The 26,558-nt window shown below is 42.9% G+C and overlaps 1 protein-coding gene across 5 annotated transcripts in view; it reads left to right on the top strand.

Moving 5' to 3' along the window:
- Window positions 1-18,746: 18,746 nt before the first annotated feature.
- Window positions 18,747-26,558, top strand: part of ETV6 (ETS variant transcription factor 6) — a 258,085-nt gene continuing 250,273 nt past the window's right edge. For 3 of the 5 annotated variants that reach the window (XM_063639655.1, XM_055280632.2, XM_055280635.2), the window contains exon 1: window positions 18,747-19,234. In XM_063639655.1, the coding sequence (XP_063495725.1) occupies window positions 19,202-19,234 (33 nt within the window). In that variant the 5' untranslated portion in view covers window positions 18,747-19,201. The remainder of the gene's footprint in view (window positions 19,235-26,558) is intronic. The other 2 variants (XM_055280633.2, XM_063639654.1) reach the window with 2 other exon arrangements.

The raw sequence follows: 26,558 nt of genomic DNA, 5'->3' as shown, positions 1-26,558 counted from the left end.
TGAAACCCCGTCTCTACTACAAATACAAAAAATTAGCGGGCGTGGTGGCGGGCGCCTGTAGTCCCAGCTACTCGGAGAGGCTGAGGCAGGAGAATGGCGGGAACCCGGGAGGCGGAGCTTGCAGTGAGCTGAGATCGCGCCACTGCACTCCAGCCTGGGTGCCTGGGTGACAGAGCGAGAGTCCGTCTGAGAAGAAAAAAAAAAAAAAAAAAAAAAAATATATATATATATATATATATATATATCTTTTCAAAAAGCTTTGGCCCTACGTTAAAAAACATATATTTAGATGTTTTAAGGTAAAACACAATGTTCAAGATATGTGTGTGTATTATTTTAGTGAATTTTTCTATTAATCGATTGTTGACTATACCCAGTTAAGATCATGTCATATAAGGCTTCTACAGTATTTTATTTTGTGCCTAATGAGATTGTGTGTGGTGGTAGACTGTTGCCCTTTGTGATGCCTTTCTATGTAATTACAAATATTCTATATTATATCTGCCTTTGGTAACAGTATTTCTGACAACAAAGCAATAATGTTTCACAAGAATCATTCTCAATAACAATCATACAATCACACCTAGGCCAATCCAAAATATTTTTTTAAAGTTTTTTTAAGTCTAGTTTGACTTCTAAAATATACTTTACTACAGATTACCACAAGACACACATTTGGTCTGGCAACCACTGAATCAATATTTGGTACCGCTGCTGGGAATTTTGTAAAAATTGCCTTTTAAGTTCAAACTGACTAGGAAGCTAGTAATGTATTCACTTTAAAAAAAAAAAAAAAAAAAAACCTCAGTATAACAAACTCAGATCCTTTCTTAGGAAGGATAATTTAATATGAGGTTAATTATTCATTAAGGGAGGAAGGAAGAAGTCTAGAAAAGAAGTTTTGTTTCATCATTTCCCAACCATTTGGAATCAAATAATTGTACAACTCGGGAAGTGGGGAGGAACTTACAAGTCAGAAAGCTGTATCTTTATCCTATAGCAGAAATGTCTTCTTCAGATCAAATGGTTCCCCACTCTGTTTTGTTACCAATAGTGAGATGTTCCCAGGTCTAGAAAGGCACATGCTTTATTATTGAAAAGCTCAACTTAGGAAAATTCTTTCTTGGCCGGGCACAGTGGCTCATCCCTGTAATCCCAGCACTTTGTTAGGCCAAGGCGGGCGGATCACCTAAGGTCGGGAGTTTGAGACCAGCACAGCCAACATGGAGAAACCCCATCTCTACTAAAAAAATACAAAAAGAAATTAGCCAGGCGTGGTGGCACATGCCTGTAATCCCAGCTACTCAGGAGGCTGAACAGGTGAATCACTTGAACTCAGGAGGCGGAAGTTGCTGTGAGCTGATAGCGCGCCATCGCACTCCAGCCTGGGCAACAAGAGCAAAACTCCATCTCAAAAAAAAACAAAAAAAAACCAAAAAAACAAAAACCGGAAAAATTCTTTCTTAGAGTGAGTGCTAGTCTGTCACTTTATCATGTCCACTTTGGGGTATTCTGAAATTTGCAGATTTGAACATTTCCACCCTTGTATATTTTCAGGGAACTGAGTATATTTAACCTGGAGAAAACAAGATGTATGCATATGTCTTAGAGGGGTTGGTGTGAAGGGTACATAAGGAAAACCTACCTAGCTATTAATTTTGCAATGAAAACATTGTGGAGGTTTGCCTTAAAAAGTAGTGAGCTCAGGTGTTCCAGGAGAGAGCAGTGATTATTTACTGGGAGGTCTTTAGGGTGAGATTCTTATTGGATAGAAGATTAGAATAAGAAGCGTCTCAAGTTACATAATTTGAAAAGTCTATACTATACTTGGCATTCACCATGACATTCTACTCTATAACATATTTGGTTTCTCCAAATTTTCTTCATATGCTATAGCTTCCAGATCTTTTTACTTTTCTAGTCAATCTGTTATGAGAATATATTAATGTAATAAATATCCTTTACATTTTATATTCAAAATTAATTTTTTTAAGAGATGGGGTCTCACTCTGTCACCCAGGCTGAAGTGGGTGGTGCAATCATAGCTTACTGCAACCTTGAACTCCTCACCTCAAGTGATCCTCCCACTTCAGCCCCCCAAGTAGGTGGGACTACAGGTGTGCATCACCAACCCCAGCTAATTTTTTAAATTTTTTGTAGAAATGGGGTCTTGCTATGTTGCCCTGGTTAGTCTCCAACTCCTGGCCTCAAGCAACCCTCCCACCTCCACCTCCCAGAATGCTGAAATTAGAGGTGTGAGCCACCATGCCAGTCCCCAAAATTAAATTTTAAAATCAATAAACATGATGCAGGAATGGTGTCATGAGGAAATAACCTCTCTGTGGGGACCCTGATAGTGTTAGTAAAAACTAATATGAAATGAATTGCTGCTAAAGAGCCTTGGAAGACACAGATTTCCACTCAAGTGATGACAATTCATCCTTAGGACTGGAATGCAATTTACAAATCATTAAGTGAATAAATTATTTTGTAGCTTAAAGAAATACAGGTCAAGAATCCCATATCTGCAATCCCCAAAAAATATTAAAAACAAGTTTTTTCATAACCAATTAAGTGGCAGAACCTGATGTAAACTACTGGAGGATATTTAATTATTTGTATTTATCCTCTTCACACATTTGGCTGCTGAACTATTTGAGTGTTTGACTTGGAAGTGTACTATATGGCCTTTCTAAATCCAAAATATCCGAAATCAGGAATACATCTGGCCATAGAATTTTGGCTTAGGCACTAGGAACCTGTCTCATATGTGAAAGGAGACTGATGGTGGGTATCTGTGTTATCTGAAAGAAAAAGGAAAAGGGATTCCACTTTCAGTAGCATGGTGTACCACTCTGAAGGGCACGACAATACAAATAAAAACAATTAGATACTGAATAAAACCTACTTTTAATTCCATGTTGGGGGCCGGGTGCGGTGGCTCACGCCTGTAATCCCAGCACTTTGGGAGGCTGAGGCGGGTGAATCATGAGATCAGGAGATCGAGACCATCCTGGCTAACACGGTGAAACCCCGTCTCTACTAAAAGTACAAAACAATTAGCCGGGCATGGTGGCGGGCACCTGTGGTCCCAGCTACTTGGGAGGCTGAGGCAGGAACCTGGGAGGCAGAGCTTGCAGTGAGCTGAGATGGTGCCACTGCACTCCAGCCTGGGTGACAGAGCAAGACCCCGTCTCGAAAAAAAAAAAAATTCCATGTTGGGCTTACAAGCAGTAACGGAAATCTCCCACCTACCCCTCCTTCTGCCCACACTAACCGCAGAGTAAATAGAACTGACCAAATACATTCCAAATCAAGGAAAAAAAGGGGGAAGAAGACTTTTAAAAACCAGTCATTCCAAAGATTTCAAGATACCATATTAGTCACAATAGGTTACATTATGCTGTGATGATAAATTAACTTCAGTACTCACCAACATAACAGAAAATTTCTCACTCCTGCTGCATAGCAGTGCAGGCTGGTAGGAGACTCTGCTGCACATAGTCATTGAAGGGCTTGACTGATGCAGGCTTTTCCATTCAGCATGTTGTAAGTTGTTGCAACACGATAAAAGAACACATGGAGACCCCAAATTCAAACTCAGCCTTGGACCAGAAGTGACACATGTCACTTTCATTCCTATTGCCCAGGATCGTTCATGTTGCCTCCTCTAAATGCAAGTGTCCTGTAGGGCAGACAAGAAATATTTGCTGATCATTACTGTCTCTTCCATAAAAGGATAAAAGAGAAACAGAAAAAGTGAGACAAATACAAATTTTAAAGTGATGTAGTATAAACAAATAAATCTATAATCACAACACTCAAAAAGCAAGTAATGTCATAATAGATCTTTAACATCTACTTCTATGTTGTTCAGAAGAGACCCACCTAAATGTTAGAAAAAATAAAGCTTGAAATTTAGAAGACAAGAAAAGGATGTAATAGGCAGATATAACTAAAAGAAAGCTAATGTGGCTGTATTTTTATCCGAAACATATGAATATTCAGACTAAAAAATTATTAGGTATAAAAAGGGACACTCATAACAATTTTTAAATGCTCAATTCACCAAGAAGATATAAAAATTCTAAACATATGCATCTAATAAGATGGTATTAATGGTATCAAATTATATAAAATAAAAAATTAGTAAAGTGAAAAAAATGAATAAAACTTACCAAGCTTAAAATACTTACTATCTGGCCCCTTACAGAAGAATTTGTTGACCTCTGTACATGGCCATAAGGTACTTTAGCAATGTTCAAAATATCAGCATCAAACAACAACAATCTTTGAAACATAATGCAAGAAAATATGGAGCCAATAAAAAATAAATAATCCCACACTCTTGAAAATTTAAAAGGAAACTATATTTTTAAATAATGCATGGGTGAAAGGAGAAATAATGATGGAAATTTAAGAATACTATATACTAAATAACAAAACTATTATATAATAAAACTTGAGAGATGGCCAAAGATGGCCAATTGGAACACTAATAAGGGCATAATTGCAATACACTGCAAACAGATCATGTTTCAATTCATGAGTTTAGATATTTGGGGGAAAAGCTAGTTGATCACCTTGGGAAGATGATAGGGAACTATTTAAATAGAGAAAAAAAATCAAGGATTTATCATGCCTTTCCTATACGAACCATACCACCGAGCAGTCAGTAATGAATCACCTGGAAATATTGGCACAAGGTGACAAGTTGAAACATGCAAGGAAATCCAAGAGGCCAGTCATATCCAGCTGCCCAAATGGGACTACAGAAAGGCAGCTCTTAGAGAGGTCTGTGGTAAACTGTTGCCTCTGAGGGCTTAACATGAAATTTAAGGAGCGTGAGGACAAGCTTGGTTCCAATGGGGACCTCTGCATCCATCACTGTATCCGACTGCCAGAGACTTCTGAAAGCCACCACTGTACTTCTGCCTTCCACATTTCATGCAGGCTCCTCTTTTGGCCAACTCTCATTCAGAATCATAAGAGAAAGGGAATTTTGGAAAATGGCATAGCAATTCAGTGTAGTCCCTCTTTTTCAATTTGGTAACTATATATCCTCTTTTAACCACTTCCAGATAAAGATAATAGCAAAAGTATGTTTCCACTTAAGATGTAACAGGCCTTCATATACCTAAAAAGATATTGATCCAGTCTCCTAAAGCAGGGACGCCTAACCCCCATGCCATGGACCAGTACTGGACCGTGGCCTGTTAGGAACCAGGCTGCACACAGGAGGTGAGCAGTGGGCAAGCTAGCATTATTGCTTGAGCTCTGCCTCCTGTCGGATCAGCCATGGCATTAGACTGTCACAGGAGCATGAACCCTATTGTGAACTGCGCATGCAAGGGCTCTAGGTTGCGTGCTCCTTATGAAAATCTAATGCCTGATGATTTGTCACTGTCTCCCATCACCTCCAGATGGGACTGTCTAGTTGCAGGAAAGCAAGCTCAGGGCTCCCATTGATTCTACATTGCGGTGAGTTGTATAATTATTTCATTATATACTACAATGTAATAATGATAGAAATTAAGTGCACAATAAGTGTAATGCGTTTGAATCATCCTAAAACTATCACCCCCACCTCCTGGTCTGTAGAAAAACTGTCTTCTGCAAAACTGGTCCCTGGTGCCAAAAAGGCTGGGACCGCTGCCCTAAAGGATACACAAATGCGATCCATCTTTGGATGATGTCCATTTATGTTTTAGCCCACTCTCATTCCCCCATGCTGTAACTTAAATACTAATGGATAAAATTAATATGTTATGTTAGATAGCAGAATGAGAGAAAAAAGAAAAGAAGAACAAAGGTGGTGTGTGTTTAAACATACGTATTTAAATAAGTTCATATCAAAGAAAAAATACACTCATAACTACTACCAAACTCATTTCTGCAATTGGTCACATGGTCATAGCTGGTACTTAGAGTTTCCTTTTCCCATTATCCACTCAGCATTCTCTGCTCTCAACAGGCACCCCAGATTTCCTGGAGGATGACCCAAGCCTTCATTCCTGAAGGGTCTGTAACATTTGCAGTCCTGCTGTATTGGGTGTTGCAGTTTTCTATCAACTTTTCATCAAAGTAGTATAAAGAGGTGCCCCCAAAGGACCTGTTCAATTCTAATGATACCCTTCTCTGCTCCCATCATGTAGTAGCAACCCAATAAGGATCAGAATCAATTATGCTAGCTAGGAGAGTAAGCCGCACCTTCCCTTGCCTTTTTTTTTTTTTTTTTTTTTGAGACGAAATCTCGCTTTGTTGCCCAGGCTGGAGTGCAGTGGCGCAATCTTGGCTCACTGCAAGCTCTGCCTCCCAGGTTCACGCCGTTCTCCTGCCTCAGCCTCCTGAATAGCTGTGACTACAGGCGCCCGCCACCATGCCTGGCTAATGTTTTTTTTGTTTTGTTTTGTTTTTTTGTTTTTGCATTTTTAGTAGAGACGGGGATTCCCCGTGTTAGCCAGGATAGTCTCAATCTCCTCACTTTGTGATCCGCCTGCCTCGGCCTCCCAAAGTGCTGGGATTACAGGCGTGAGCCACCACACCCGGCCTTTTTTTTTGCCAGTAGGTTCAGTGGCATAAGGAGCTCAAAATGGCCCCATTACAGTCTCAGATTCCGGTCTGATAGAACTGCTGTTGTGTTCCCAGTAGAGGCACTCTTCCTTTGGGAACTAAAATCTCCAAAACAGCAGGTAACAAAGTTGGGAGGATGGAAAACCCAATTTTTGCTAACAGGCCATTAAAGTTAGTGATAAGAGGAGCCAATCGCATTTTCTCCCTTTAATTCTCTGACCTGAGGGGGAAAAAAAGCACCACACGGTTACTGCGTGCTCAGTGCAACAAATTGCATCCTGGGACAGGTGCAGTGGCTCACGCCTGTAATCCCAGCACTTTGGGAGGCCGAGGCGGGTGGATCACCTGAGGTCAGGAGTTTGAGACCAGCCTGACCAACATGGTGAAACCCCATCTCTACTAAAAATACAAAATTAGCCAGGTGTGGTGGTGCGTACCTGTAATCCCGGCTACTTGGGAGGCTGAGTCAGGAGAATCGCTTGAATCCAGGAGGTGGAGGTTGCAGTGAGCCAAGATCACCCCATTGCACTTCAGCCTGGACAACAAGAGCAAAACTCCCTACCAAAAAAAAAAAAAAAAAATTGCATCCTGGAAGATACTACTATAGCCCTGCAACGTGTTGCCATCCAGCTGATACCACAGCTGAGTCTCCAAAGGGCCATCTACTATCCTATCAACCAACTACCTAAAAATGATGAGGAACATGACAAGCCCAGTGGACTTTATGAGTTCTAGCCCATTGGTATAATTTACTTGGCATAAAATTAGTTTCCTGGTCAGAAGCAATGTGGTGTGGAATACTATGAGGGCGAATATGGCATTTTGCAAGTTCGGAAAGGATTGTTTTTCCAGGAGCATTGCAGGCAGAAAAAACAAATCCATATTCAGTTTTGCCCATTGGAAGGATTTCCCTTAAGCACTGTACCTTAGGGCGCCCCTTGAGGGCCTGCAGTGCTGCAGCTGTCCACTTTTAGGTGGTACCAGCATGCCTTGAAAAACCACCTGTAATCAGGCCTGAATTTTCTCTTCCTTAGTAAAGTGGACATAGAGAACTTCCCATGAGGCCATGGGTGTGGACTGAGAGAGAGAAGGCAATTTAATATGAATAAGAGCCATAGGAATCTGAGCCAGTTATGCATATAGCTTACTTATGCCTTTGGGACCCACATAAGCCCAATCTTGGATATATTATTTCTGCTTATATCGGAGTGCTGCTGTGGACGCCCAACCTATGGCTTAGTGGGTCAAACAACATCTAGTTCATAATGGGGAGTTCATATTGCATAATAACTTGGTAGTCCAAAGTCAAGCATTCAGTCTTTTCTAGGGTTCAGTAGCAAATCAGAAGCTATTTATTACAAAGAGAAAGTTAATTTTTAGAAGATGGCACACAGCTTTGCTTCCCAGTCCTAAAGGTCTACACTATAACACACAGATAGGGTCCAGTCAAGGGCCCACACAGTCTCCCAATCTGTCAGAGACATTTCAAGATCAGTGGATCTTCTGTATCGAAGGGCTCCAGGGGCAGAGGAGCTGGCACGCAGCGTGGACCTGTTGAAGAGCCTTCCCTTGTGTTAGGCCCCACTGCAAACTGGAAGTCCACTAGCAGTTGTGCTTCTTTCTTTGGGGTAGGGCTAGATGCAGCGACTTGTTCCTCACTTTCGAAGAGGTATCTTGACCATGTCCCAGATCAGAGGAGGCAGTCACTAAAGTGGAGGGCTCCTAAACTTTGGTGAAGTTGATTTCTCGTCCTCTGGCTATTTGCTACTTCTTGCTTATCCAGTCCAGTCAACAGCATAGCATCACCATAATTGAGTAGAATAATAACTTGTGGAATTGAGAGGCAATCGATGTCTTTTCAGACTAGATTATGACAGAGGGCTTCAGGGTTGATAAAGGCTCAAAATAGGACAGTGGAGGGGTAGTGCTGGCCGTAACAATTAAAAGCAGTTACAATCTTTACCATCCATCCTTTAAGCCTTTTATCATAGCACATTGTCTGCATTCCCTCCAAGAATTCTATACTGCCTTTGATTTACTATTTTAGCAGGTAGGCACAGTTCTAGGGACTCATTCCTGGACTCTTCTATCATAAAATCCCTTACTGCCCATAATATGGTTTAACTGTGTCCCTACCCAAATCTCATCTTGAACTGTAGCTCCAATGATTCACACGTCGTGGGAAGGACCCAGTGGGAGACAACTAAATCACGGGGGTGGTTTCCCCCATACTGTTCTCATGGCAGTGAATAAGTCTCACGAGACCTGATGGTTTTATAGGGGGAAAGCCCTTTTGCTTGGTTCTGATTTTCTCTGTTGTCTGCCGCCATATAAGATATGCTTTTCACCTTCCTCCATGATTGTGAGGCCTCCCCAGCCACACTGTGGAACTGTGAGTCCATTAAATCTCTTTTTCTTTATAAATTACCCAGTCTCGAGTATGTCTTTATCAGCAGTGTGAAAACAGACTAATACGGCCCATAATTTGGGGAATCAATTTGGGGAATCTGCCATTTGCTGACTATGTGAATTCCACCTCTGCATTTTAGAATTGGGAAAATAATCCTAGGGTTCAGGTATCCACCAGACCCACTATGAGTTGAACTCAGGCCAAAACCTCCACTTATTTCCTGACCTCTTAAGGCCCTACTGTGACTGGTGCACCACAGTGACATTTTGCGTTTCTAGGAACAGTGCTAGTGTGCAGCAATCCTCCCAAATTCTACTTATTTCCCCTCCCACAAGGTACAATCACACTGATAAGTGGCCGCAGATCCCTTTGGGAAAGGATAGTAAGATTTACAATACATTTTTTGCAGTCTAGCAGCATTCTTCCACAAAAGGCCTTGCTTCCCCTTGATTCAAGGGGGTCTGTGTCTATGGACCGGATCAGGTGTGGCAATCAGCTGAGGATCCAGGACTGCTCTGGAATTTAACTCAAGACTTCTCTACTCCACACCTAGAACTTTTTTGTGTGTATATAGATCGAGTAAGGCTTTAGTAACCCATAATTTTATTTTATTTTTGAGACAGAGTCTCGGTCTGTCTCAGACTGGAGTGCAGTGGCCCGATCTCGGCTCACTGCAACCTCCACCTCCCAGGTTCCAGTGATTCTCCTGCCTCAGCTTCCCAAGTAGCTGGGATTACAGGCCCGCGCCACCACGCCTGGCTAATTTTTTGTTTTTTTTTTAGTAGAGACAGAGTTTCACCATGTTGGCCAGGCTGGTCTCGGACTCCTGACCTCAAGTGATCTCCCCACTTTGACCTTCATTCTAGGGATATCAAAATAAATTAGCCAACACCAAAGATCAAACCATTCTGATTATCACTTTAGTTCTGCCGTCCATTATTACAACCATGTTTCTCTTGTCCCTAGCAGTAAAGATAGTTACGTGATGTCACTTGGTGCTTCTCACTCCAGTATCCCACTATCCCCAGGAATTGTGGGATGGTGGCAACATTAATGGCTTACAGAGAATGGCTACTATAGAACTCCAAAAGGATTCTGGTGTTTGCTTCAGCAATGCTTTCTCTTTCTTTCTTTCTCTTTCTTCCTTTCCCTCTTTTCCCCTCTCTCCTCCCTCCTCCTCCCCTCCTCTCTCCTTTCCTTTCCTTCTTCTTGCTTTCTTTCTTTTCTCTCTGTCTCTGGCTCTCTCTCTCTTTTCTTTCTAGTGATGAGGCCCTAACTCTGCTGCACAGGTTGGAGTGCAGTGCCAAAATCATAGCTCACTGCAGCCTTGAAATCATAGGTTTAAGCAATCCTTCCACCTCAGTGTCCTGAGTAACTGGGACTACATATGTGCACCAACCTGCCCAGCAACAATGCATTTCTTAAAGCTTTGATTAAAGGAGACCCTCCCAGGTCCTAATGAAGGGATCTTACACAATAAATCCACTCCAGTATACTGTCTGCTTATCTTTTGGATACCTTCTGTTTATAGCAATGGGAGAAGAATTCATGAAAGATGTAGTTTTCAGGTACTACTTGACAGAAAACAAATGGTTTCATAGTTTGTGTGTGTGTGAGTGTGTGTGTATGTGTGTGAATTTTGAATAATATGAACAAGGACTAAAAATAGAAATTGGAATAATGAAGTAAGGATTGTGATGGTTAATTTTATGTGTCAAATTGACTGGGCCAAGATGGCCGAGTAGCTGGTAAAATACTACTTTAAGTGTGTTTGCGAGGGTGTTTCTAGAAGAGATTAGCATTGGAATCAATAGGCCGAGTAAAAATACTGCCTTCACCGATGTGGGTAAGCGTCATCCAACCCATTGAGAGCCCTAATAGAACACAAGTGTGGAGGAAGGGCAAATTCTGTCTTCCTCTACTTGAGCTGGGACATCTGTCTTTTTCTGACCTCAGACATTGAAGCTCCTAGTGCTCGGATCTTCAGCCTTGAACTGGGAGTTATACCATTGGCTCCTCTGCTTCTCAGGCCCTTGGACTCAGACTCAATTACACCACCAGTTTCCTGGTTCCCCAGCTTGAAGATGGCACATCTTGGGACTTTTTAATCTCCATAATTGCACAAACCAATTCCCATAATAAATCTCCTCTTACGTATCTATCTATTTATCCATCCATCTATATCCTATTGATTCTGTTTCTCTAGAGAAACCTAATATAGTGTTTTAGCAGAGAGGAAAGATTCAATAGTGAAAATAGATGAACTACACAAGTTTGGTGGTGGAAAAAGGGACATGGCAAGAATCCAAACCAGAAAATTGTTACTTCTAGAAAGATAACTGGAAATATACAGGAGAATCTGTGAATAAAACAGAAAAAGTTGGCAACAGGCAATATATGAAGCATAGAAGAGATCAATATGTCAAAACTTATTTTGAGGTTCATTAATTCAAAGGTTAACAATATGGTGGCATTGGTAAGAAAGGTGGTGAAGCCATAAAGAGAAAACATATGGAAGACAGTAGTTTGAAGGTCAGGTAGAAAAAGATGTGACAGAAATCGTGAAATATTCTAAAAATATAGCTGCCAAAGAGTGGGCTGATGGAAAGTTGATTAGTATATGCAGAGACTTTATAATGTGACAACTTGGCTAGGTTGAACTACATTCCCAGAGTTCCCTTTATGATTCTACTTATGGTGGGCCACAGAAAGAGAGTCTGGAGTGATTTGGAGGGTAGATATAAAGCAGCAAACATTTTTTAGCTCATGCACATGGTCATTTAACTATTGGCTTACCTCATGGGGATGAGCTAGTGACTGGGGCTGCAACTACTCCATCTTTGACATAATCCTTCTTCAGCTTCTGCAACTCCTGGGCCAGGTATGTGGGTGTTTAGTTCCATGGCAAAGGACTCCAGCTTGTGTAGAACACCCAGGCCATCAAGGTCAGACGCAATGAGAATTAATATGGGTTTTGGTTCACTCTCACGAGATCCACTTCATGCTCTTGAGTTCTAGCTTATAATTTGTTTCACCCACTTTACATCCATCTTCTCTTCCCAAATGGCTGCCTTAAATATATTTCTTTTATGATGTCAGTCAGCATGCAATCAAAGAAGCAGAACACACACACACACACACACACACACTTCTGCTTCTCTGATTGTATGATGACTGTATAATAAAGGAAACATATAGCTTAGGGCACTAATTCTCAATATTTAAAACTCCATGTCTTATTTGGATAAGCATACACACTTCTCTTCTTTCCCTTTTCATCAGTTATGACAGACCCTTCTTAATGAAACATGTCCATTAGGTTGAGGAATTTCTGGTCTGGCATAGACATAGCAATGGCATCTGCTTTTGTAGTTTGTATTGTTTAACATGCAATTACTTTCATTTTTCAATTATAACATTATATGATAACGACTATAAATTTTCAAATTAAATGCATCCACCTCCACGTTTTTTTTTTCTTTTTCTGTGACAGAGTCTTGCTCTGTCGCCAAGGCTGGAGTGCATGATTTCAGCTCACTGAAACCTCCGCCTCCTGGGTTCAAGCAATTCTCTGCCTCAGCCTCCCAAGTAGCTGAGATTACAGGCGTCTGCCAGCAGGCCCGGCTAATTTTTGTATTTTTAGTAGAGACGGGGTTTCACCATTTTGGCCAGGCTGGTCCTAAACTCCTGACCTCATGATCCACCCGCCTCGGCCTCCCAAAGTGCTGGAATTACGTGTGCCACTGCATCTGGCACTTCCACATGTTCTTAAATGTTCATCCTTCCCCACTCTTTGCCCCTCCCCGTCACTCTTTTTGGAGAATGAAGATTAGACATACAGGTTTGTGTGTAGAAAGTCTTAAGAGATCGTAATTCACTCTCTAACACCCCAAAAAAACCAGATAATCTAAATAATTATAGTTTAAAAAAATCAGAGATATGAAAGCACAAACAAACATAGGTGAACTAAACCTCAGAAAGGGACAATCATTCATATGAGAGGAAAGAGCCACAGTTCTCATCCCTGACTGAAATGGAAAGAGGAGGAATCACCATAATTAATGGTAAGAGGAAAGCAGCCTAACTTTTAACACATTTTAAAGCGTGTGGCTGATGCGACAGGTTAGAATCCACAGGAGCCACAGGCACAGAGCAAAACCATACTACCTCACAATTATTTTTCACTGATATTCACTAACTCCTGGGGTAGGACCACAAAAACAAGGGCAATAAAGAGTTATTAAAACTTTCAGAGACACATTGGGGTTTCAGCTAAGAAAGACTTGTAGAGGGGCAAGAGAGCTGAAAGAGAATCCCCAGCACTCCAGGCTGTCAGCTACGAAAGACCGGTGCGGGGAGGGGAGAGCAGGAGCAGAAAGATCTTCCCCGAAGACCTGAAGCTAAGGAGGACACTAACCAGGGCAGAAAAGGTGAGAATAACAACTCTAAGACAATATTCGCTTATAGGAAAAGTTCTACTCCTGCCTTCAAAATATTTGAAGCCTATAGTAAATTGAATCAAACTAAAGTTGAATCAAAGCCCAAACCCAGCCAAACTCCAGATCATATCAACTGAGCCCCAACTTCCTTCTTGGAAGAAATTTTTTAAATTTAATTTTTAATTTTTTAATATTCATTGTCTACTGTATTTTTACATAAAAATGTCCAGCACACAGTCAAAAAATATGGAAACACACAGATACACATAAAAAAAGAAAATACGGGCCTGGTGCGGTGGCTCCCACCCAGCATTTTGGGAGGCCAAGGCAGGCGGATCACGAAGTCAGGAGATTGAGACCATCCTGGCTAACACGGTGAAACCCCGTCTCCACTAAAAATACAAAAAAAAAAAAAAAATTAGCCAGGTGTAGTGGTAGCCACCTATAGTCCCAGCTACTCGGAGGCTGAGGCAGGAAAATGGTGTGAACTCAGGAGGTGGAGCTTGCAGTGAGCCGAGATCACGACACTGCACTCCAGCCTGGGCGACAGAGCAAGACTCCATTTCAAAAACAAAGAAAATATGACCTGTAGTCTAAAAAGGAAACCATCAGGCCGGGCGCAGTGGCTCACTCCTGTAATCCCGGCACTTTGGGAGGCCGAGGCGGGTGGATCACAAGGTCAGGAGATGGAGACGGTCCTGGCTAACACGGTGAAACCCCATCTCTACTAAAAAAATACAAAAAAATTAGTCGGGCATGGTGGCGGGCGCCTGTAGTTCCAGCTACTCAGGAGGCTGAGGCAGGAGAATGACATGAACCCAGGAGGCGGAGCTTGCAGTGAGCCGAGACTGTGCCATTGCACTCCAGCCTGGGAGAAACAGCAAGAAAGTAAATAATGAATTACATAGGCTTAACGGTAAATTGGAAAAAATCAGAGGAAGGAAACTTAAAAAGAAATAAGTAGAAAGCGTTCAAATTGAAACAAGCCAGGTGTGGTGGCTAGCACTGTAATCTCACTTTGAAAGCTAAGACAGGAGGATTGCTTGAGACCAGGAGTTCGAAACCAGCCTGAGCTGATCTCAAAAAAAAAAAAAAAAAATGGAAATACAAGGAAATAAAACAGAGTATTTGAGATACATGGAACAATAATATATGGTCTAATACTTGTATTAAGAATAAAAAAGGAAACAAATAGAATGGGTGTAAAAATATTCAAACAGATAATAAATGACAATTTTCTAAAACTAATGAAAGATACCAACCCACAGGTCCAATAACTGCAGCTGACATCAAGGAGAATAAATGATAAATGCAAAGAAAACCACTCCTGTGTACATCATCGTCAAAATTCTGAAAACCAAATTTAAAGAGCAGATCTTAAAAACAGCTACAGAAAAAAGTGTACACTGTACACAGGGGCACCAAAATATGTACTACAAGTGATTTTTTAGCAAAATATGAAGTCAGAAGAGGAATGACATGTTTAAAGTGCTGAAAGAAAAGAAAATGTCAACATAAAATTTTACATACAGTAAAAATACCCTTCAAAAGTGAACATGAAATAAAGACATTTAGAGGCAGACAAAAGCTGAGAGACTTCTCCAACAAACAGCACACAGGCAATGCTGAGCGAAGTTCTTGAGGCCAAAGGGAAGATACCAGATGGAAAACCAGATCTGCAAGAAGGAATAAAAAAGTACTAGAAAGGATAAATATCTGGGCAAATTAAAAAGAGACATATTTTAATACATTCATTACATGCATATATTTATAAATTTCTACATAGAAATACAATGTAAAATGAATTTTATAACATGTAGAAGTAAAATATAAGACAACAATACAGAGGATGGGAGAAGGATAAATGGAATTACATTGTAACTTTTTTACAGATTCATAAAATAGAAGAATATTATTTAAAGGTAGCCTGTGATAATAACATATGCAAATTGTAATTTCTAAAGCAACCACCATATTTAACATAAAGAAGAAAATCTAAAAAGACAAGCTAGTAATTTAAGTGGAATATGAAAAAAAAATCCAATTTACCCAAAAGAAGTTCTCAGAAAACAAGGAACAGAGAAACAAGCGACAAATGGAAATGAATGAACGAGAAGAACTTCCCTCAACCACTGTTATTGAACACTGAATGGCTCTGCAAATAAGCTTTTACTACGGACTCGATAATGTTTCTTTATGAATTTAACCTAAAACTACAAGGCAAAATAGAGCTTATATGCAAAACTTAAACTGCAGTAAAATCATTTTGACACAACTAACATTGTTTGAATCACAAATAATGTCAAGCTGTTTTACACACTTCTCATGCTGTCAAAAGTTAAAACAAGAAGCAAGATCTCCATTCCAACACAAATTTGCAGCAGTTATGTTTTTCTGAATTCAAACTACAGTACCAACAGTGTTTTTTGAATTTCAATGCAAGTGCAAAGGAAATGTTCATATTTAAAATTTACTTAACTGTGCAACTGAGAAGCTTCCATTTAACCTTCAACTGGAAGTGATTAATCTGCAATGTAATGGCATGCTAAAGGGGAAATATCAAGAGAATTTATAGAATTCTAATAGAATTTTAGAAATGCCTTCTAAGCAATGAATACACTCAAGGAAAATCATGTGCTCATGGGTTGGTATCAGTATTTGGCAGTATCTGTCTGTGTAGAAAGACATTTCAAAAATGAAGTACATAAAATCTCATAAAAAATCAGCATTAATAGATGAACATCTGCAGTCAATTTTTATGAGAGAACACTTTGAACACCAAGTGAAATGTTATTTTCCCCCCAAAAGAATTCCATGCCTTTCATTATTGTACCTGTATTAAAATTGCTATTATTACACTTTGAATTGATAAAATAAAAAACTGTGGACTTTTTTTTTCTTCGTATTATATAAGTATCTACCTGACATTCTCAATTTTGTCTCTTGGCCCACAAAGACTAAGGCATTTACAACTGGGCCCTTTACAGAGATTGGCAACCCCCTAAATGTAGTTTTTGCTACAGTTGTCAACTATTTTTTGCTTTGGAACCACAAACATTCTACTTCAAACTACTACTTCTATGAATCACTTGTAGACGTTGAGGAGGAGTTAGGAAGAAAAGTCGAGAACTAATTTAGTCCTGGGGTTAAATAATAATGGTAGCCAACTTGAATTGAGCACATATATTGTGCAGCTCTCTGCTAGGGAGGCATTTGTATATATTTTCTTATTTAATAAGATAATCTTATGAGCTAGGTACTGTTTTTCCCATTTTACAGAAGCTTAGTGACTGTGCTGTCAGGGATCACATTGCTAAGTGATGTGGAAGACATAACCTAGCAACGGGACATCTGAACCAATGTCTGCAACATCAATTAAGAAAAGCAAAAGAGGCCGGGCGCGGTGACTCACGCCTGTAATCCCAGCACTTTGGGAGGCCGAGGCTGGTGGATCACGAGGTCAGGAGATCTAGACCACGGTGAAACCCCGTCTCTACTAAAAATACAAAAAAAATTAGCCGGGCGTGGTGACGGGCGCCTGTAGTCCCAGCTACTCGGAGAGGCTGAGGCAAGAGAATGGCGTGAACCCGGGAGGCGGAGCTTGCAGTGAGCCGAGATCGCGCCACTGCACTCCAGCCTGGGTGACAGCGAGACTCCGTCTCAAAAAAAAAAAAAAAAAAAAAGAAAAGAAAAAGAATACAGAAAATTGTTAAAGGGAAGAAGGGGGTGGTCAAAGGCAGAGGAGTCGGTGCGGACAAGACTGAGATCTCTCGGAGAGAGGGTAGGACTAACTGTTCAGGTTCCTGGAGGCTCACTACAACCAGTTCCCACCATCCCAGCAACAGCACTCTTTCCCACCCTAGCCTCGTTCGGAATGATCTCATCAATGTGTGAATAAAAATATTGTGTGTACAAGTCTGAACACATTTTATAATGTGAAGAGGTGAAGGAAAGTGGGTAGGAAAAATCTGTAGGGTGGGAAGACTCGGGGAAATGTGTCCTGGTCCGGTGCAGGTAACATATATGGGTATATATGCGTATATACATATTTATAGCATATTTATTAATATTACTCTATAAAGACGAAATTACAACAAATTTCCTTTTACATTACACATCCACATATTAAGCCCCCAATATGTGCTAACAAGGTTAGAATTTAAGTATAATGATAATGTTCTGAGTTTTTTGTGGTGGACACTTCAGGGCAATTTAAGAGAGTGTAAATAATAATAAAAATAATAGAGTGATCAGATCACTTGTGCTCAGGGCTAGACCCCTCAGCCCCAACGGCCTTAACCCTCCTCAACTGCTTTTCCAACCAAATATTCCTCCCCCTGCAGGATCCCAGGGCCATCCAATCAACCGGCCAATGACGGTTTCAGAGAAGCGGTCATGGGGAGGGGTATTATCTGCAGGAACACGTCTTGCCAACTTTGTAGTCGAGTCACCTATTTCGGTTGGTAGCGGCCGCTATTTCTTTAAAAGGGCAGTGGATTTCGAAACAGGAGGGGGAGGTCAGGAAAAGGAACTCGGCTGCCTTTGATAACTGCCCTGCAGCTTTCCCTTCCCCGAGCGCGTGCTCGGCTCGGGAAGCGCCCGCGGCCGCCGCATCCCCGAGCGGGCGCGCGGCGCCACCTCTTTCCGGGGCGCCCACCTTCCCCGGGAATCCCCCCGCCCGACGGTCCCCCAGCGTCTGCGGCGAGGCCGCCCCGGCTTTGTCTCCGGCGTCGCGCTCGGGTGCCCGCTCTCCCCACATTTCCCCGTGTGCAGGCTGTAACCCGATCTCCCATTTCCTGGTGGATTCTCTTAAAGTGGCAGCGGTCGAGAAGCAGAACAAAGGCTATTGTTTTATTTCCTCCTTCAGATTCCGCGTCCTTACCGGAATGGCCCTTCATAGACAATTACTTTCGTTGCATCTGCGCTTAGGGAAACGTTTCAAAACCCTTGTGCACATCGATGTATCCAAGAGACGGAGCCAGGGGAGGTGGGAGGAGTTTAATAAAACCTGTTTTGTGGTGTCTGGGGCCACGATGTAACGTTTTTTAAAGGTGTCTTCCTTAAGCCCGGAAATTGGCTCGGCCAGCGGGAGGTCTCGCGGCGTGGAAGGCGGGCGCCCGCACCGGGGGCCGGCCTGGGGGGCTGCGCCGCTCGCCCCACTCGCAGCCGCGGCCCCACGCGGCCCCGCTCCCCGGGTTTCCTCCACCCGCGCCCCCGCGGCCGCCCCTCCCCCGCGCAGCTTTTATTTCCCCGATGCCGGGCTGTAACCCGAGCTTTTATTTCCTGGTGGCTCCTTTAAGAGGCAGAGCTCAGTGCTGGGAATTCACGTCAGTTTCTGCACTGAAACTCTCAAGATCAATGAGCAAAGAGCTTTCTCAGTTCTGCCTTTCAGTTTCTCTCTTCCAGGAAGGAAAACATTCGACAGAGCGAGGGAGAGCGGCAGGAGGGCGGGGGGCGGGGGCGCCGGCTGCGGGTGGGAGGAGAGACCGGGAGGCCGGCCGGGCTGCGTCCCGGGTCCCCGCGCCGCACCGCGACCTGCAGACCCCGCCGCCGCGCTCGGGCCCGGCTCCCACGCCCCCGCCGCCCCGCGCGCCCAACTCCGCCGGCCGCCCCGCCCCGCCCCGCGCGCTCCAGACCCCCGGGGCGGCTGCCGGGAGAGATGCTGGAAGAAACTTCTTAAATGATCGCGTCCGGCTGGCCGTGGAGCCTTTCTGGGTTGGGGAGAGGAAAGGAAAGTGGAAAAAACCTGAGAACTTCCTGATCTCTCTCGCTGTGAGACATGTCTGAGACTCCTGCTCAGTGTAGCATTAAGGTAAAAATCTTCTCCCCTCCCTCTACGTGGTGGAAACCCTGAGCTGCACCGGCCACGGCAGTCGTGCTGAGCTCCTCAGAGCAGGCTGTTGCAGTTGCTCTGTTCGCAGTAAATTATTTGGGGCGCGAGGGAAGGAGATGCAGCTCTCGGCGGCTGCTGTACCCTTTAGCGTAACCTTGCTACTCCCCCCCGCCGAGCCCCTGCCGGCTCCTCGGCCCCCACCCCCTTGCTTTTTGACGATGAAATGCCGGTCACAATTGGTCAGGAGCAACCCGGATTGTCTCCAGAACTGTAAAACACCCCCGTAATTCGTGCGCTTAAAAAAACAAAAAACAAAAACCTGCTCCCTATTCCTACACCTAACATGTGACTAAAATATAACTTTTGTTCCCGAGGGGTGGTCTTCTTAGAAAAAAAGTTCTTCAGTCTCCACTGCGATAGAATCTTTTTCTTTCTTTATTTTTTTAAAGGACTCTCTGGGTCTGATCAGACAGGATTTTTTTTCCCCCTCGTCTGATTGTAATTGCAAGCGCTGTCGGAGAGACAGTCCTGGTGTCAGCTTTTCCTAGGCATTGCACAATGAATTTTTTTTTTTTAAACCAAGGTGAATAAAGTTGCTGAATAGTTATTTTACTCCGATCCATATGAAAGTTGAGCAATCCCAAAGTAGAAAACTCCTGTGATGCAGGGAGAGGAAGAGCTAAGCAACCAGGCAAAATGACCTTCCGTGTTTGACAGTGCAGAGAGGCTATCTAAGCAGCATTCTCCCAGCTTTCTGGCCGGTTTTGCAGTATTGTAAATGCAGGGCGGTGGATGTTTGTAAACACACTGCTGGGCTACCCAGTAGTTGTGTGTATGCCTGTCTATATATCTGTGAAGACTGTGGTGCTGCGGTTTGTTGCTTCTAAAAAGTTGTTGTAAAGTTTGCCACCATTGGGAGGCAGGATGATTTATCCATCTACCCGTGTTATTTTTCCCATCGCTGCATTTATTGTACACTTTATTCATTTCACTGTTCCACCAGTATCCAGGTAGAAAGCCTTCCGCTCTTGTGAGAGGCTGAAGCTGCTGAAGTTTGTTTTTGGTTTGGCCTATTTAATGTGTGTTCATTGAATGGACACTACAGCAACAATGGACAAATAACCTGTTTTCTTCGTCTGTGGGGAGTTAGAAAAACCCCTCCTGGTTTAACACTGCCTTTCAATTAGAGTCTGTGTAGGGGAAACGCAGTAGCTCATCATACGTGTTTACTAGGTTTTTTATAATTAGAATCACATTTTGGTGTTTCTTATCAGAAAAGATATTCATGGGTTTGAGGAGAGGCTAATGTGAAATCAAAAGGTGGGTTGAGCTTCTTTGTTTTTGCCTCACAAAAATGCCTAATGGAACTTTTAGGCTTTTGTGTTTGTACATATCTGGAAGTAGCAGTATATCTGTGGGCATGGGGCGTGCCACACTAAAGAACTTAGGGTACTTTGATATTAATACTTCAAAACCAGTTTCTTTTGCGGTATAAATTAGATTCTACACCGAGTTCAGGAGAATCCTGCGGTATAGATAATCTAATTTATTTGACGCTTCATAACATAGAGGTAACTAAATAGTAGGATATTCAATCAATAAATTATATTTAGCTCAGTGGCAATAAACCCGACATCAGGAAAATCTGGACCAACTACAGACCAGTAACTTCAGGGCAAAAACAACAAAAAGCAATGCTTTCTGTGACGTTTCTTGATCCTCTTCTAAACTGCATCCCCACCGTTCTGATGGGCTTATGGTGGTGTGCTGGCTGTAGACTACTGAGTGGTTTGTTTCATTGTGCTCCAGTCGGAAAAAGAGTACAACAGTCCCTTGCCTTACTCACATACAGAACCAATCCCAAGCAAAACGCTTTCTTAAATGCAACATGAAAATTGTGTCTGTAATTTGCATATCATTTTTTTCCTTATTGCTTACAACTCAGTTCTTTCAGGGTGCCTCTTTTCATTACTGTGTACTTCTATGTAATTAAAATAGATTTAATGTTCTTTACCAGAAAGGAAAGAATCACTTTTATTTTGGATTATTCTTGACGGAACCAGTATGTATTTGCTTACACTGCATGTGTCTAGGTGAACGTATGTGAAGAGTATCTTTCCATGGAGTTTGTTTAATTCAGTGTTCCAATAATAAGCACTGGAGATCAAGGACTGGGATTATTCCAGGTCATCTGAAATGTTCTGGTGATGTGTGCTGCGTTTCATTTAGTCCTTGGGATGTGGTACGGTGACTGCATAATAAAAAATGTTTGCTGGCAACCCACAAGCAAGTTGCTTGCTTCTAGAGTCCAGTAAACAGTATGCTTTTCTGTGTAGTGAAGAACGAATGTCAGAGGTTTTCAAGGATGAGCTGATGAACCTCATATACCGAACTCATGTGACACAAAAGGCTCTCACTATGGAGAGGTTTCTCCCACTCCTCCTCTCCACTCCTGAAACCGTCCTCACTTGCTTTCATTCCTTAGAAGTAGTGGGTCAGTAGGCAGACAGTTCCTCGGGGGCTGGTGAGATGCAGCACAGAGTAGCCTGACCAGAGGCAGCCACAGAGGGAAGTACTTTGTTTATTTCTGAGCGGTGCCTGCTCTGCTAGAAAAGAATAGTGTCCGATTTGGGTGGAGTTTCCAAGGTGAAAGTTTCTGAATTGGTCAATCAGTGACGCCTTTGTAAAGATGGCTCATGTGGTGGCGGCTCGCAATGAATGCCTGATGAGGGCTTTTCTATTTCTTTTGCACTGTGTAAGTTTGCTCCCATCATCTGGGAAGTTAATATCAGACACACACTTTTTATAGTAGAAGAGAGGCTGGCTACTCCAAGGGCACTGAAACTCTCACTGGGCCTTATTGTCTCTCTACACGTGACTTGCAGAAAGCAGGAGTGCTCGAGCACTCCTGGGGGGGTCTGTCCTACAACCCTTGAGGCTGTGGCACTGTTGTCATGGAAGTTTAAATGCTTCAATTCCTGACCATTTGGGGTTGTTTAAATGGAAGGAAAGGATCAACTTTCTATAAAAAGTCAAATTATTTTAAAGAGGATTGCATGGCTGACTGTGCTGGTCACAGGAAGAAGGAAGAGGCAGTCTTTTCCATCATCAGCCTTCACCTTCAAGTCACCTCTTCAGTTCTAAGTTTGACCAAGTTGCAGCGGAAGGTGGTTGTGGCCTAGCAGACACGGTCCCTTGTCGGGCTTGGCACAGCTTGTTAGTGGGCCAGGACTAACCAGAATACAAAAACGAGTCGCACAGTGTCCCTAGTCCCCTCCTTCCCTGCTGTCCTTATCAGTCAGCTTTCATAGCAGAAGGAAATCTGCTTTTTAGAATTTTGCTACTAACTGGGAGACTCTTTTGAGCTCTCCTTCTGGACTCTGGGCTCCTTGGGTTTAGCGATGATTATCTTGGTGTCCTAGTAGTTAGCTTGGCAGCTGGCATAGAAATATTTTTCAGGGCCGGGCGCGGTGGCTCACGCTTGTAATCCCAGCACTTTGGGAGGGCGAGGTGGGCGGATCACGAGGTCAGGAGATCGAGACCACGGTGAAACCCCATCTCTACTAAAAATACAAAAAATTAGCTGGGCGTGGTGGCGGGCGCCTGTAGTCCCAGCTACTCGGAGAGGCTGAGGCAGGAGAATGGCGTGAACCCGGGAGGCGGAGCTTGCAGTGAGCCGAGATTGCGCCACTGCACTCCAGCCTGGGCGACAGAGCGAGACTCCCTCTCAAAAAAAAAAAAAAAAAAAAAAGAAATATTTTTCAGTAATGTTTGCTGATGTGAAGTGAGAGGTGAGAGGAGGCCAGCCCCCTTTCCTCTTTCTGTCTGTGTGTAACCTCAGGGTGACGTAACACCTTCATCCACTGGCTTGCTTGCAGAAAGCACTCAATAGGGCCCACTATAGCCTTAGAGAGGGCTAGAGCACTCCTGGGGGGTCTGTCCTCAAATTCTTATTAATAGAATTTTGATACAATAACGTTTTATAATTGTTATTTTTTTGGAGACAGAGTCTCGCTCTGTCGCCAGACTGGAGTTCAGTGGTGTGATCTTGGCTCACTGCAGCCTCTACCTCCTGGGTTCAAGCAATTCTCCTGCCTCAGCCTCCCAAGTAGCTGGGATTACAGGCGCCCACCACGATGCCCGGCTAATTTTTGTGCTTTTGGTAGAGATGGGGGTTTCACTGTGTTGGCCAGGCTGGTCTCGAACTCCTGATCTCAAGTGATCTGTCCTCCTCAGCCTCCCAGAGTGCTGAGATTACAGGTGTGAGCCACTGCATCCAGCCTAATGTTTTATTATTTTGATAAAATTCTCAAAAACTGCTTTTGTGTCAAAACTAACAAAGAAGGAAACTGAGGAAAAGGTACAACAAAGGGGCTTGAGGAATTGCTTTAACAGGTTCAGATTAGCAGGCTTCTAAGTGCCCCCCAGTTTTTCTGACAATAGAATCAGGGAGTTTTCAAACATTCAGAGTTGAGAGACCTTAGGGATCCCCTGGGCCAGCCTCCTCTATTTTTTATAGGGAGGGGATCCAGAGAGCTAAGGGGTTTGCTTCAACCCATGGGTGAGTGAGCCGGGTTTGCAGGACACAGGCCTACAGGTTCTTAGGCCACTGCATTCTCTGGGTTCATGGTGTGTCCCTATAAAAGGCCAAGGAAACTCGATACAATAGGCTTCACTCTCTCTGGCACTTCCTAGCTTGGTCCATTTTAATCACAAGCCAGCTGGTCTGAGGGCACGGGGGTATGTGCCAAGGAAGATGGTATGTGGGGGGAGAAATGGGCCACTGGGGTCTGGTCAGGTGTGAGAAGAGGAAGTAGTAGGAGGGAGGGGATGAGAGAAGAAGGGCCTGATGGACTTGTATTGGCACCACTATTAGCAGCAATATATATATATATATTTACAGTGCACAAAGGCCTGCAAGTTCTGTTTTGGGCTGAAGGTCCCCTATCTGCTGTTAGGACTCCTTTGAGGAATCCTTGCGTGGGCCGTAGGCTCTTTTATCAAGGGTCAGACAATCCTATTTATACTTTAATTTCTGTGTAGTAAGCTCCCTGTTTCAAACAGCCAAAGCTAAAAATGTGGCAGCTGGCCCTAGAGAAGTAGCTATCCTCCTCAGGATAAGTAAGTCAAGGGCAAAGAATACCCCAGATGTGAGCACCAGAGGCAGGTAGAGCTAAGTCACTTTCTGCTCCTCTGAGCGCAGCTGTATTTGTGCACACCAGGAAAGAGCTGGGGGCAAGGTGGGGGCACAGGGTTGCTGGGAGTAACTCACCAGCAGTTTCATTTTTTTCACCAATTTTTAAAACTTGCCCTTTGGTGTGGATCTCCCAGCCGAGTGATTCAGTGTCAGATGAAGCCCCATAGGGTGTGCCATATAGAAATGACATGTTTTTTCTATGTGAATACTACTTTAGAGACAGTCCTGGAGCTTGTTTTCAGGTAAGAGCCCACCACTTCCGTATTTGTTGTTAGATGTGTGTGTTGGGAACCAGTCTCCGTGTGTATTTGTTGAATAGAATGAGTGTGCATTTACTCAGGGTTCCCACGCCAAAAGGGGCCCAGCTTAAAGACTATTCACTGCCAAACCTAGTATTTGGGGACAGAAAGACTAGACTGAATTAGTGAAAAGTTAGAATTATAGCCTATTAAAAAACAAACACATTTTTATTGATTTTCCGAACATACAGGAACCAAACTAATAAAGTGTTGCTTACTGGGGCATCTCAGGGAACGCTGCAATGAATAGGCAAAAATGTGTTCCACATTATCCATTGGGTAGAAACTAGTGCTACCATGTGCTCGGAACTATTCCTTTAGTGTCAAAATATTACCACACATTTTATTTGCTCTGTTAATTTGTTTGATAACCTTTTCTTCTTAGATAGTAAAAATACAGAGTTCAGCCTGGTCGTTGTCTAAATGGTCTGGAATTCCCAGAGTGTGAGTGAGAGGCTTGATTAGGAAAGGCATTGCCCCATGATAAGTGTGGACTCTCAGATGAGCATAACTGCTCACTCAGCCCTATGAATTTCGCTTACAGGAAACTGTAGAATGCTTGCATTTCTGAAACTTTGTAAATTCTCTGTAATTAAAAGTGTTCGACTGCTGTTTTAGTGGCCGTTGTTCTACAACAACCAGTTGTAGCTTACAGCTATATAGTGATTTATTACAAAACACTTTCTTCTTCTCCTTTTCCTTCTTCCTCTTCCTCCTCCTCTTCTTCCTCCTCCATCATCATCACCAGCATCATTCATTGAATGCTACTGCATGCTGATCCTTGTGCTGTTTTATATACATTATATACATCATCTCATTTACTCTTCACAGCTCTCTCAGGGATGCAGTTTTTCTCTCCATTCTACAAATGAGGAAACTGAAGCCCAGAGAGGTTAAGTGATATATTGGCCTAAGACCTCCCAGGCTGTAAGCGGCAAAGCTAAGGCCAGATTCTGTACTGTGGGACTCTAATTCCAAAGTATTTTCTATGAGGGCATTCCAAAGTGCAGCCATCTTTGCGAAGAAAATTAGGAAACTTGAAGTGACGGGTGGCTGGTGGATCGTTACATAAGCTGAGATGAGAGGCAGGAATAGAGCTGGCAGAAGTGCTTGCAGAGGTTCTGAATTTCCCCTGCTTCCTGGTCTCTTCTGAAGATGGGTCTTCCTAGCCATTACACAAGTAGTGGGGACAACCAGATGGTCACACCAAGCCACCACCCACTGCAGAATGAATGTCTGAGTTTTCCATATTTACCCCAGTCTCTAATGTCCTCTGGTGAAATTCTGTCTTTTGATGGGTTTCATTTTGGCCCCTTCTTGTTTTTCTCAGATCCCTTTCTTTTCCTTCTCTGTTTTTCTCTTACTTCCTCTGATGCTTTATGGCTCCTTCATGAAGTGGTTGGAAATCTGAGCGATTGTGTCCTCATCCTGCCCGGCCTCGGGCTAGACACCTTCTTTGCCTGCTTTTTACTTCCTGGTCAGTTGCTTCTCCTTATACAACTTTTTTTTTTTTTTTTTCCCTTGTAAAGCTTTTCACACAATCCATAAACACAATTTTTTGTTTTTCTTAAACCATCTCTCATGTACATCTTTAATATTATGTGATTTCCAGGAATCTATTTCAGATATTCCCTGATTTTCCCCTATAACAAAAGGAATCATCTTTTTTTGACTCCTATCTCGATGGCTTGACCCAACTCGCCTGTTCTAATTTCCTGGAATGAAGAGAGCATTTCGGCCATCTGACTTTATACATTTCTGATTTTGAACGGCTCTGATGAAGAGAGTCTTCAGAGCAATTGCAGAG

The sequence above is a fragment of the Symphalangus syndactylus genome, chromosome 5 (genome assembly GCF_028878055.3).
Source record: "Symphalangus syndactylus isolate Jambi chromosome 5, NHGRI_mSymSyn1-v2.1_pri, whole genome shotgun sequence".
Lineage (NCBI taxonomy): Eukaryota > Metazoa > Chordata > Mammalia > Primates > Hylobatidae > Symphalangus > Symphalangus syndactylus.
The sequence above is the reverse complement of the archived record's forward strand: the minus strand, read 5'-3'. Positions and strand labels throughout refer to the sequence as shown.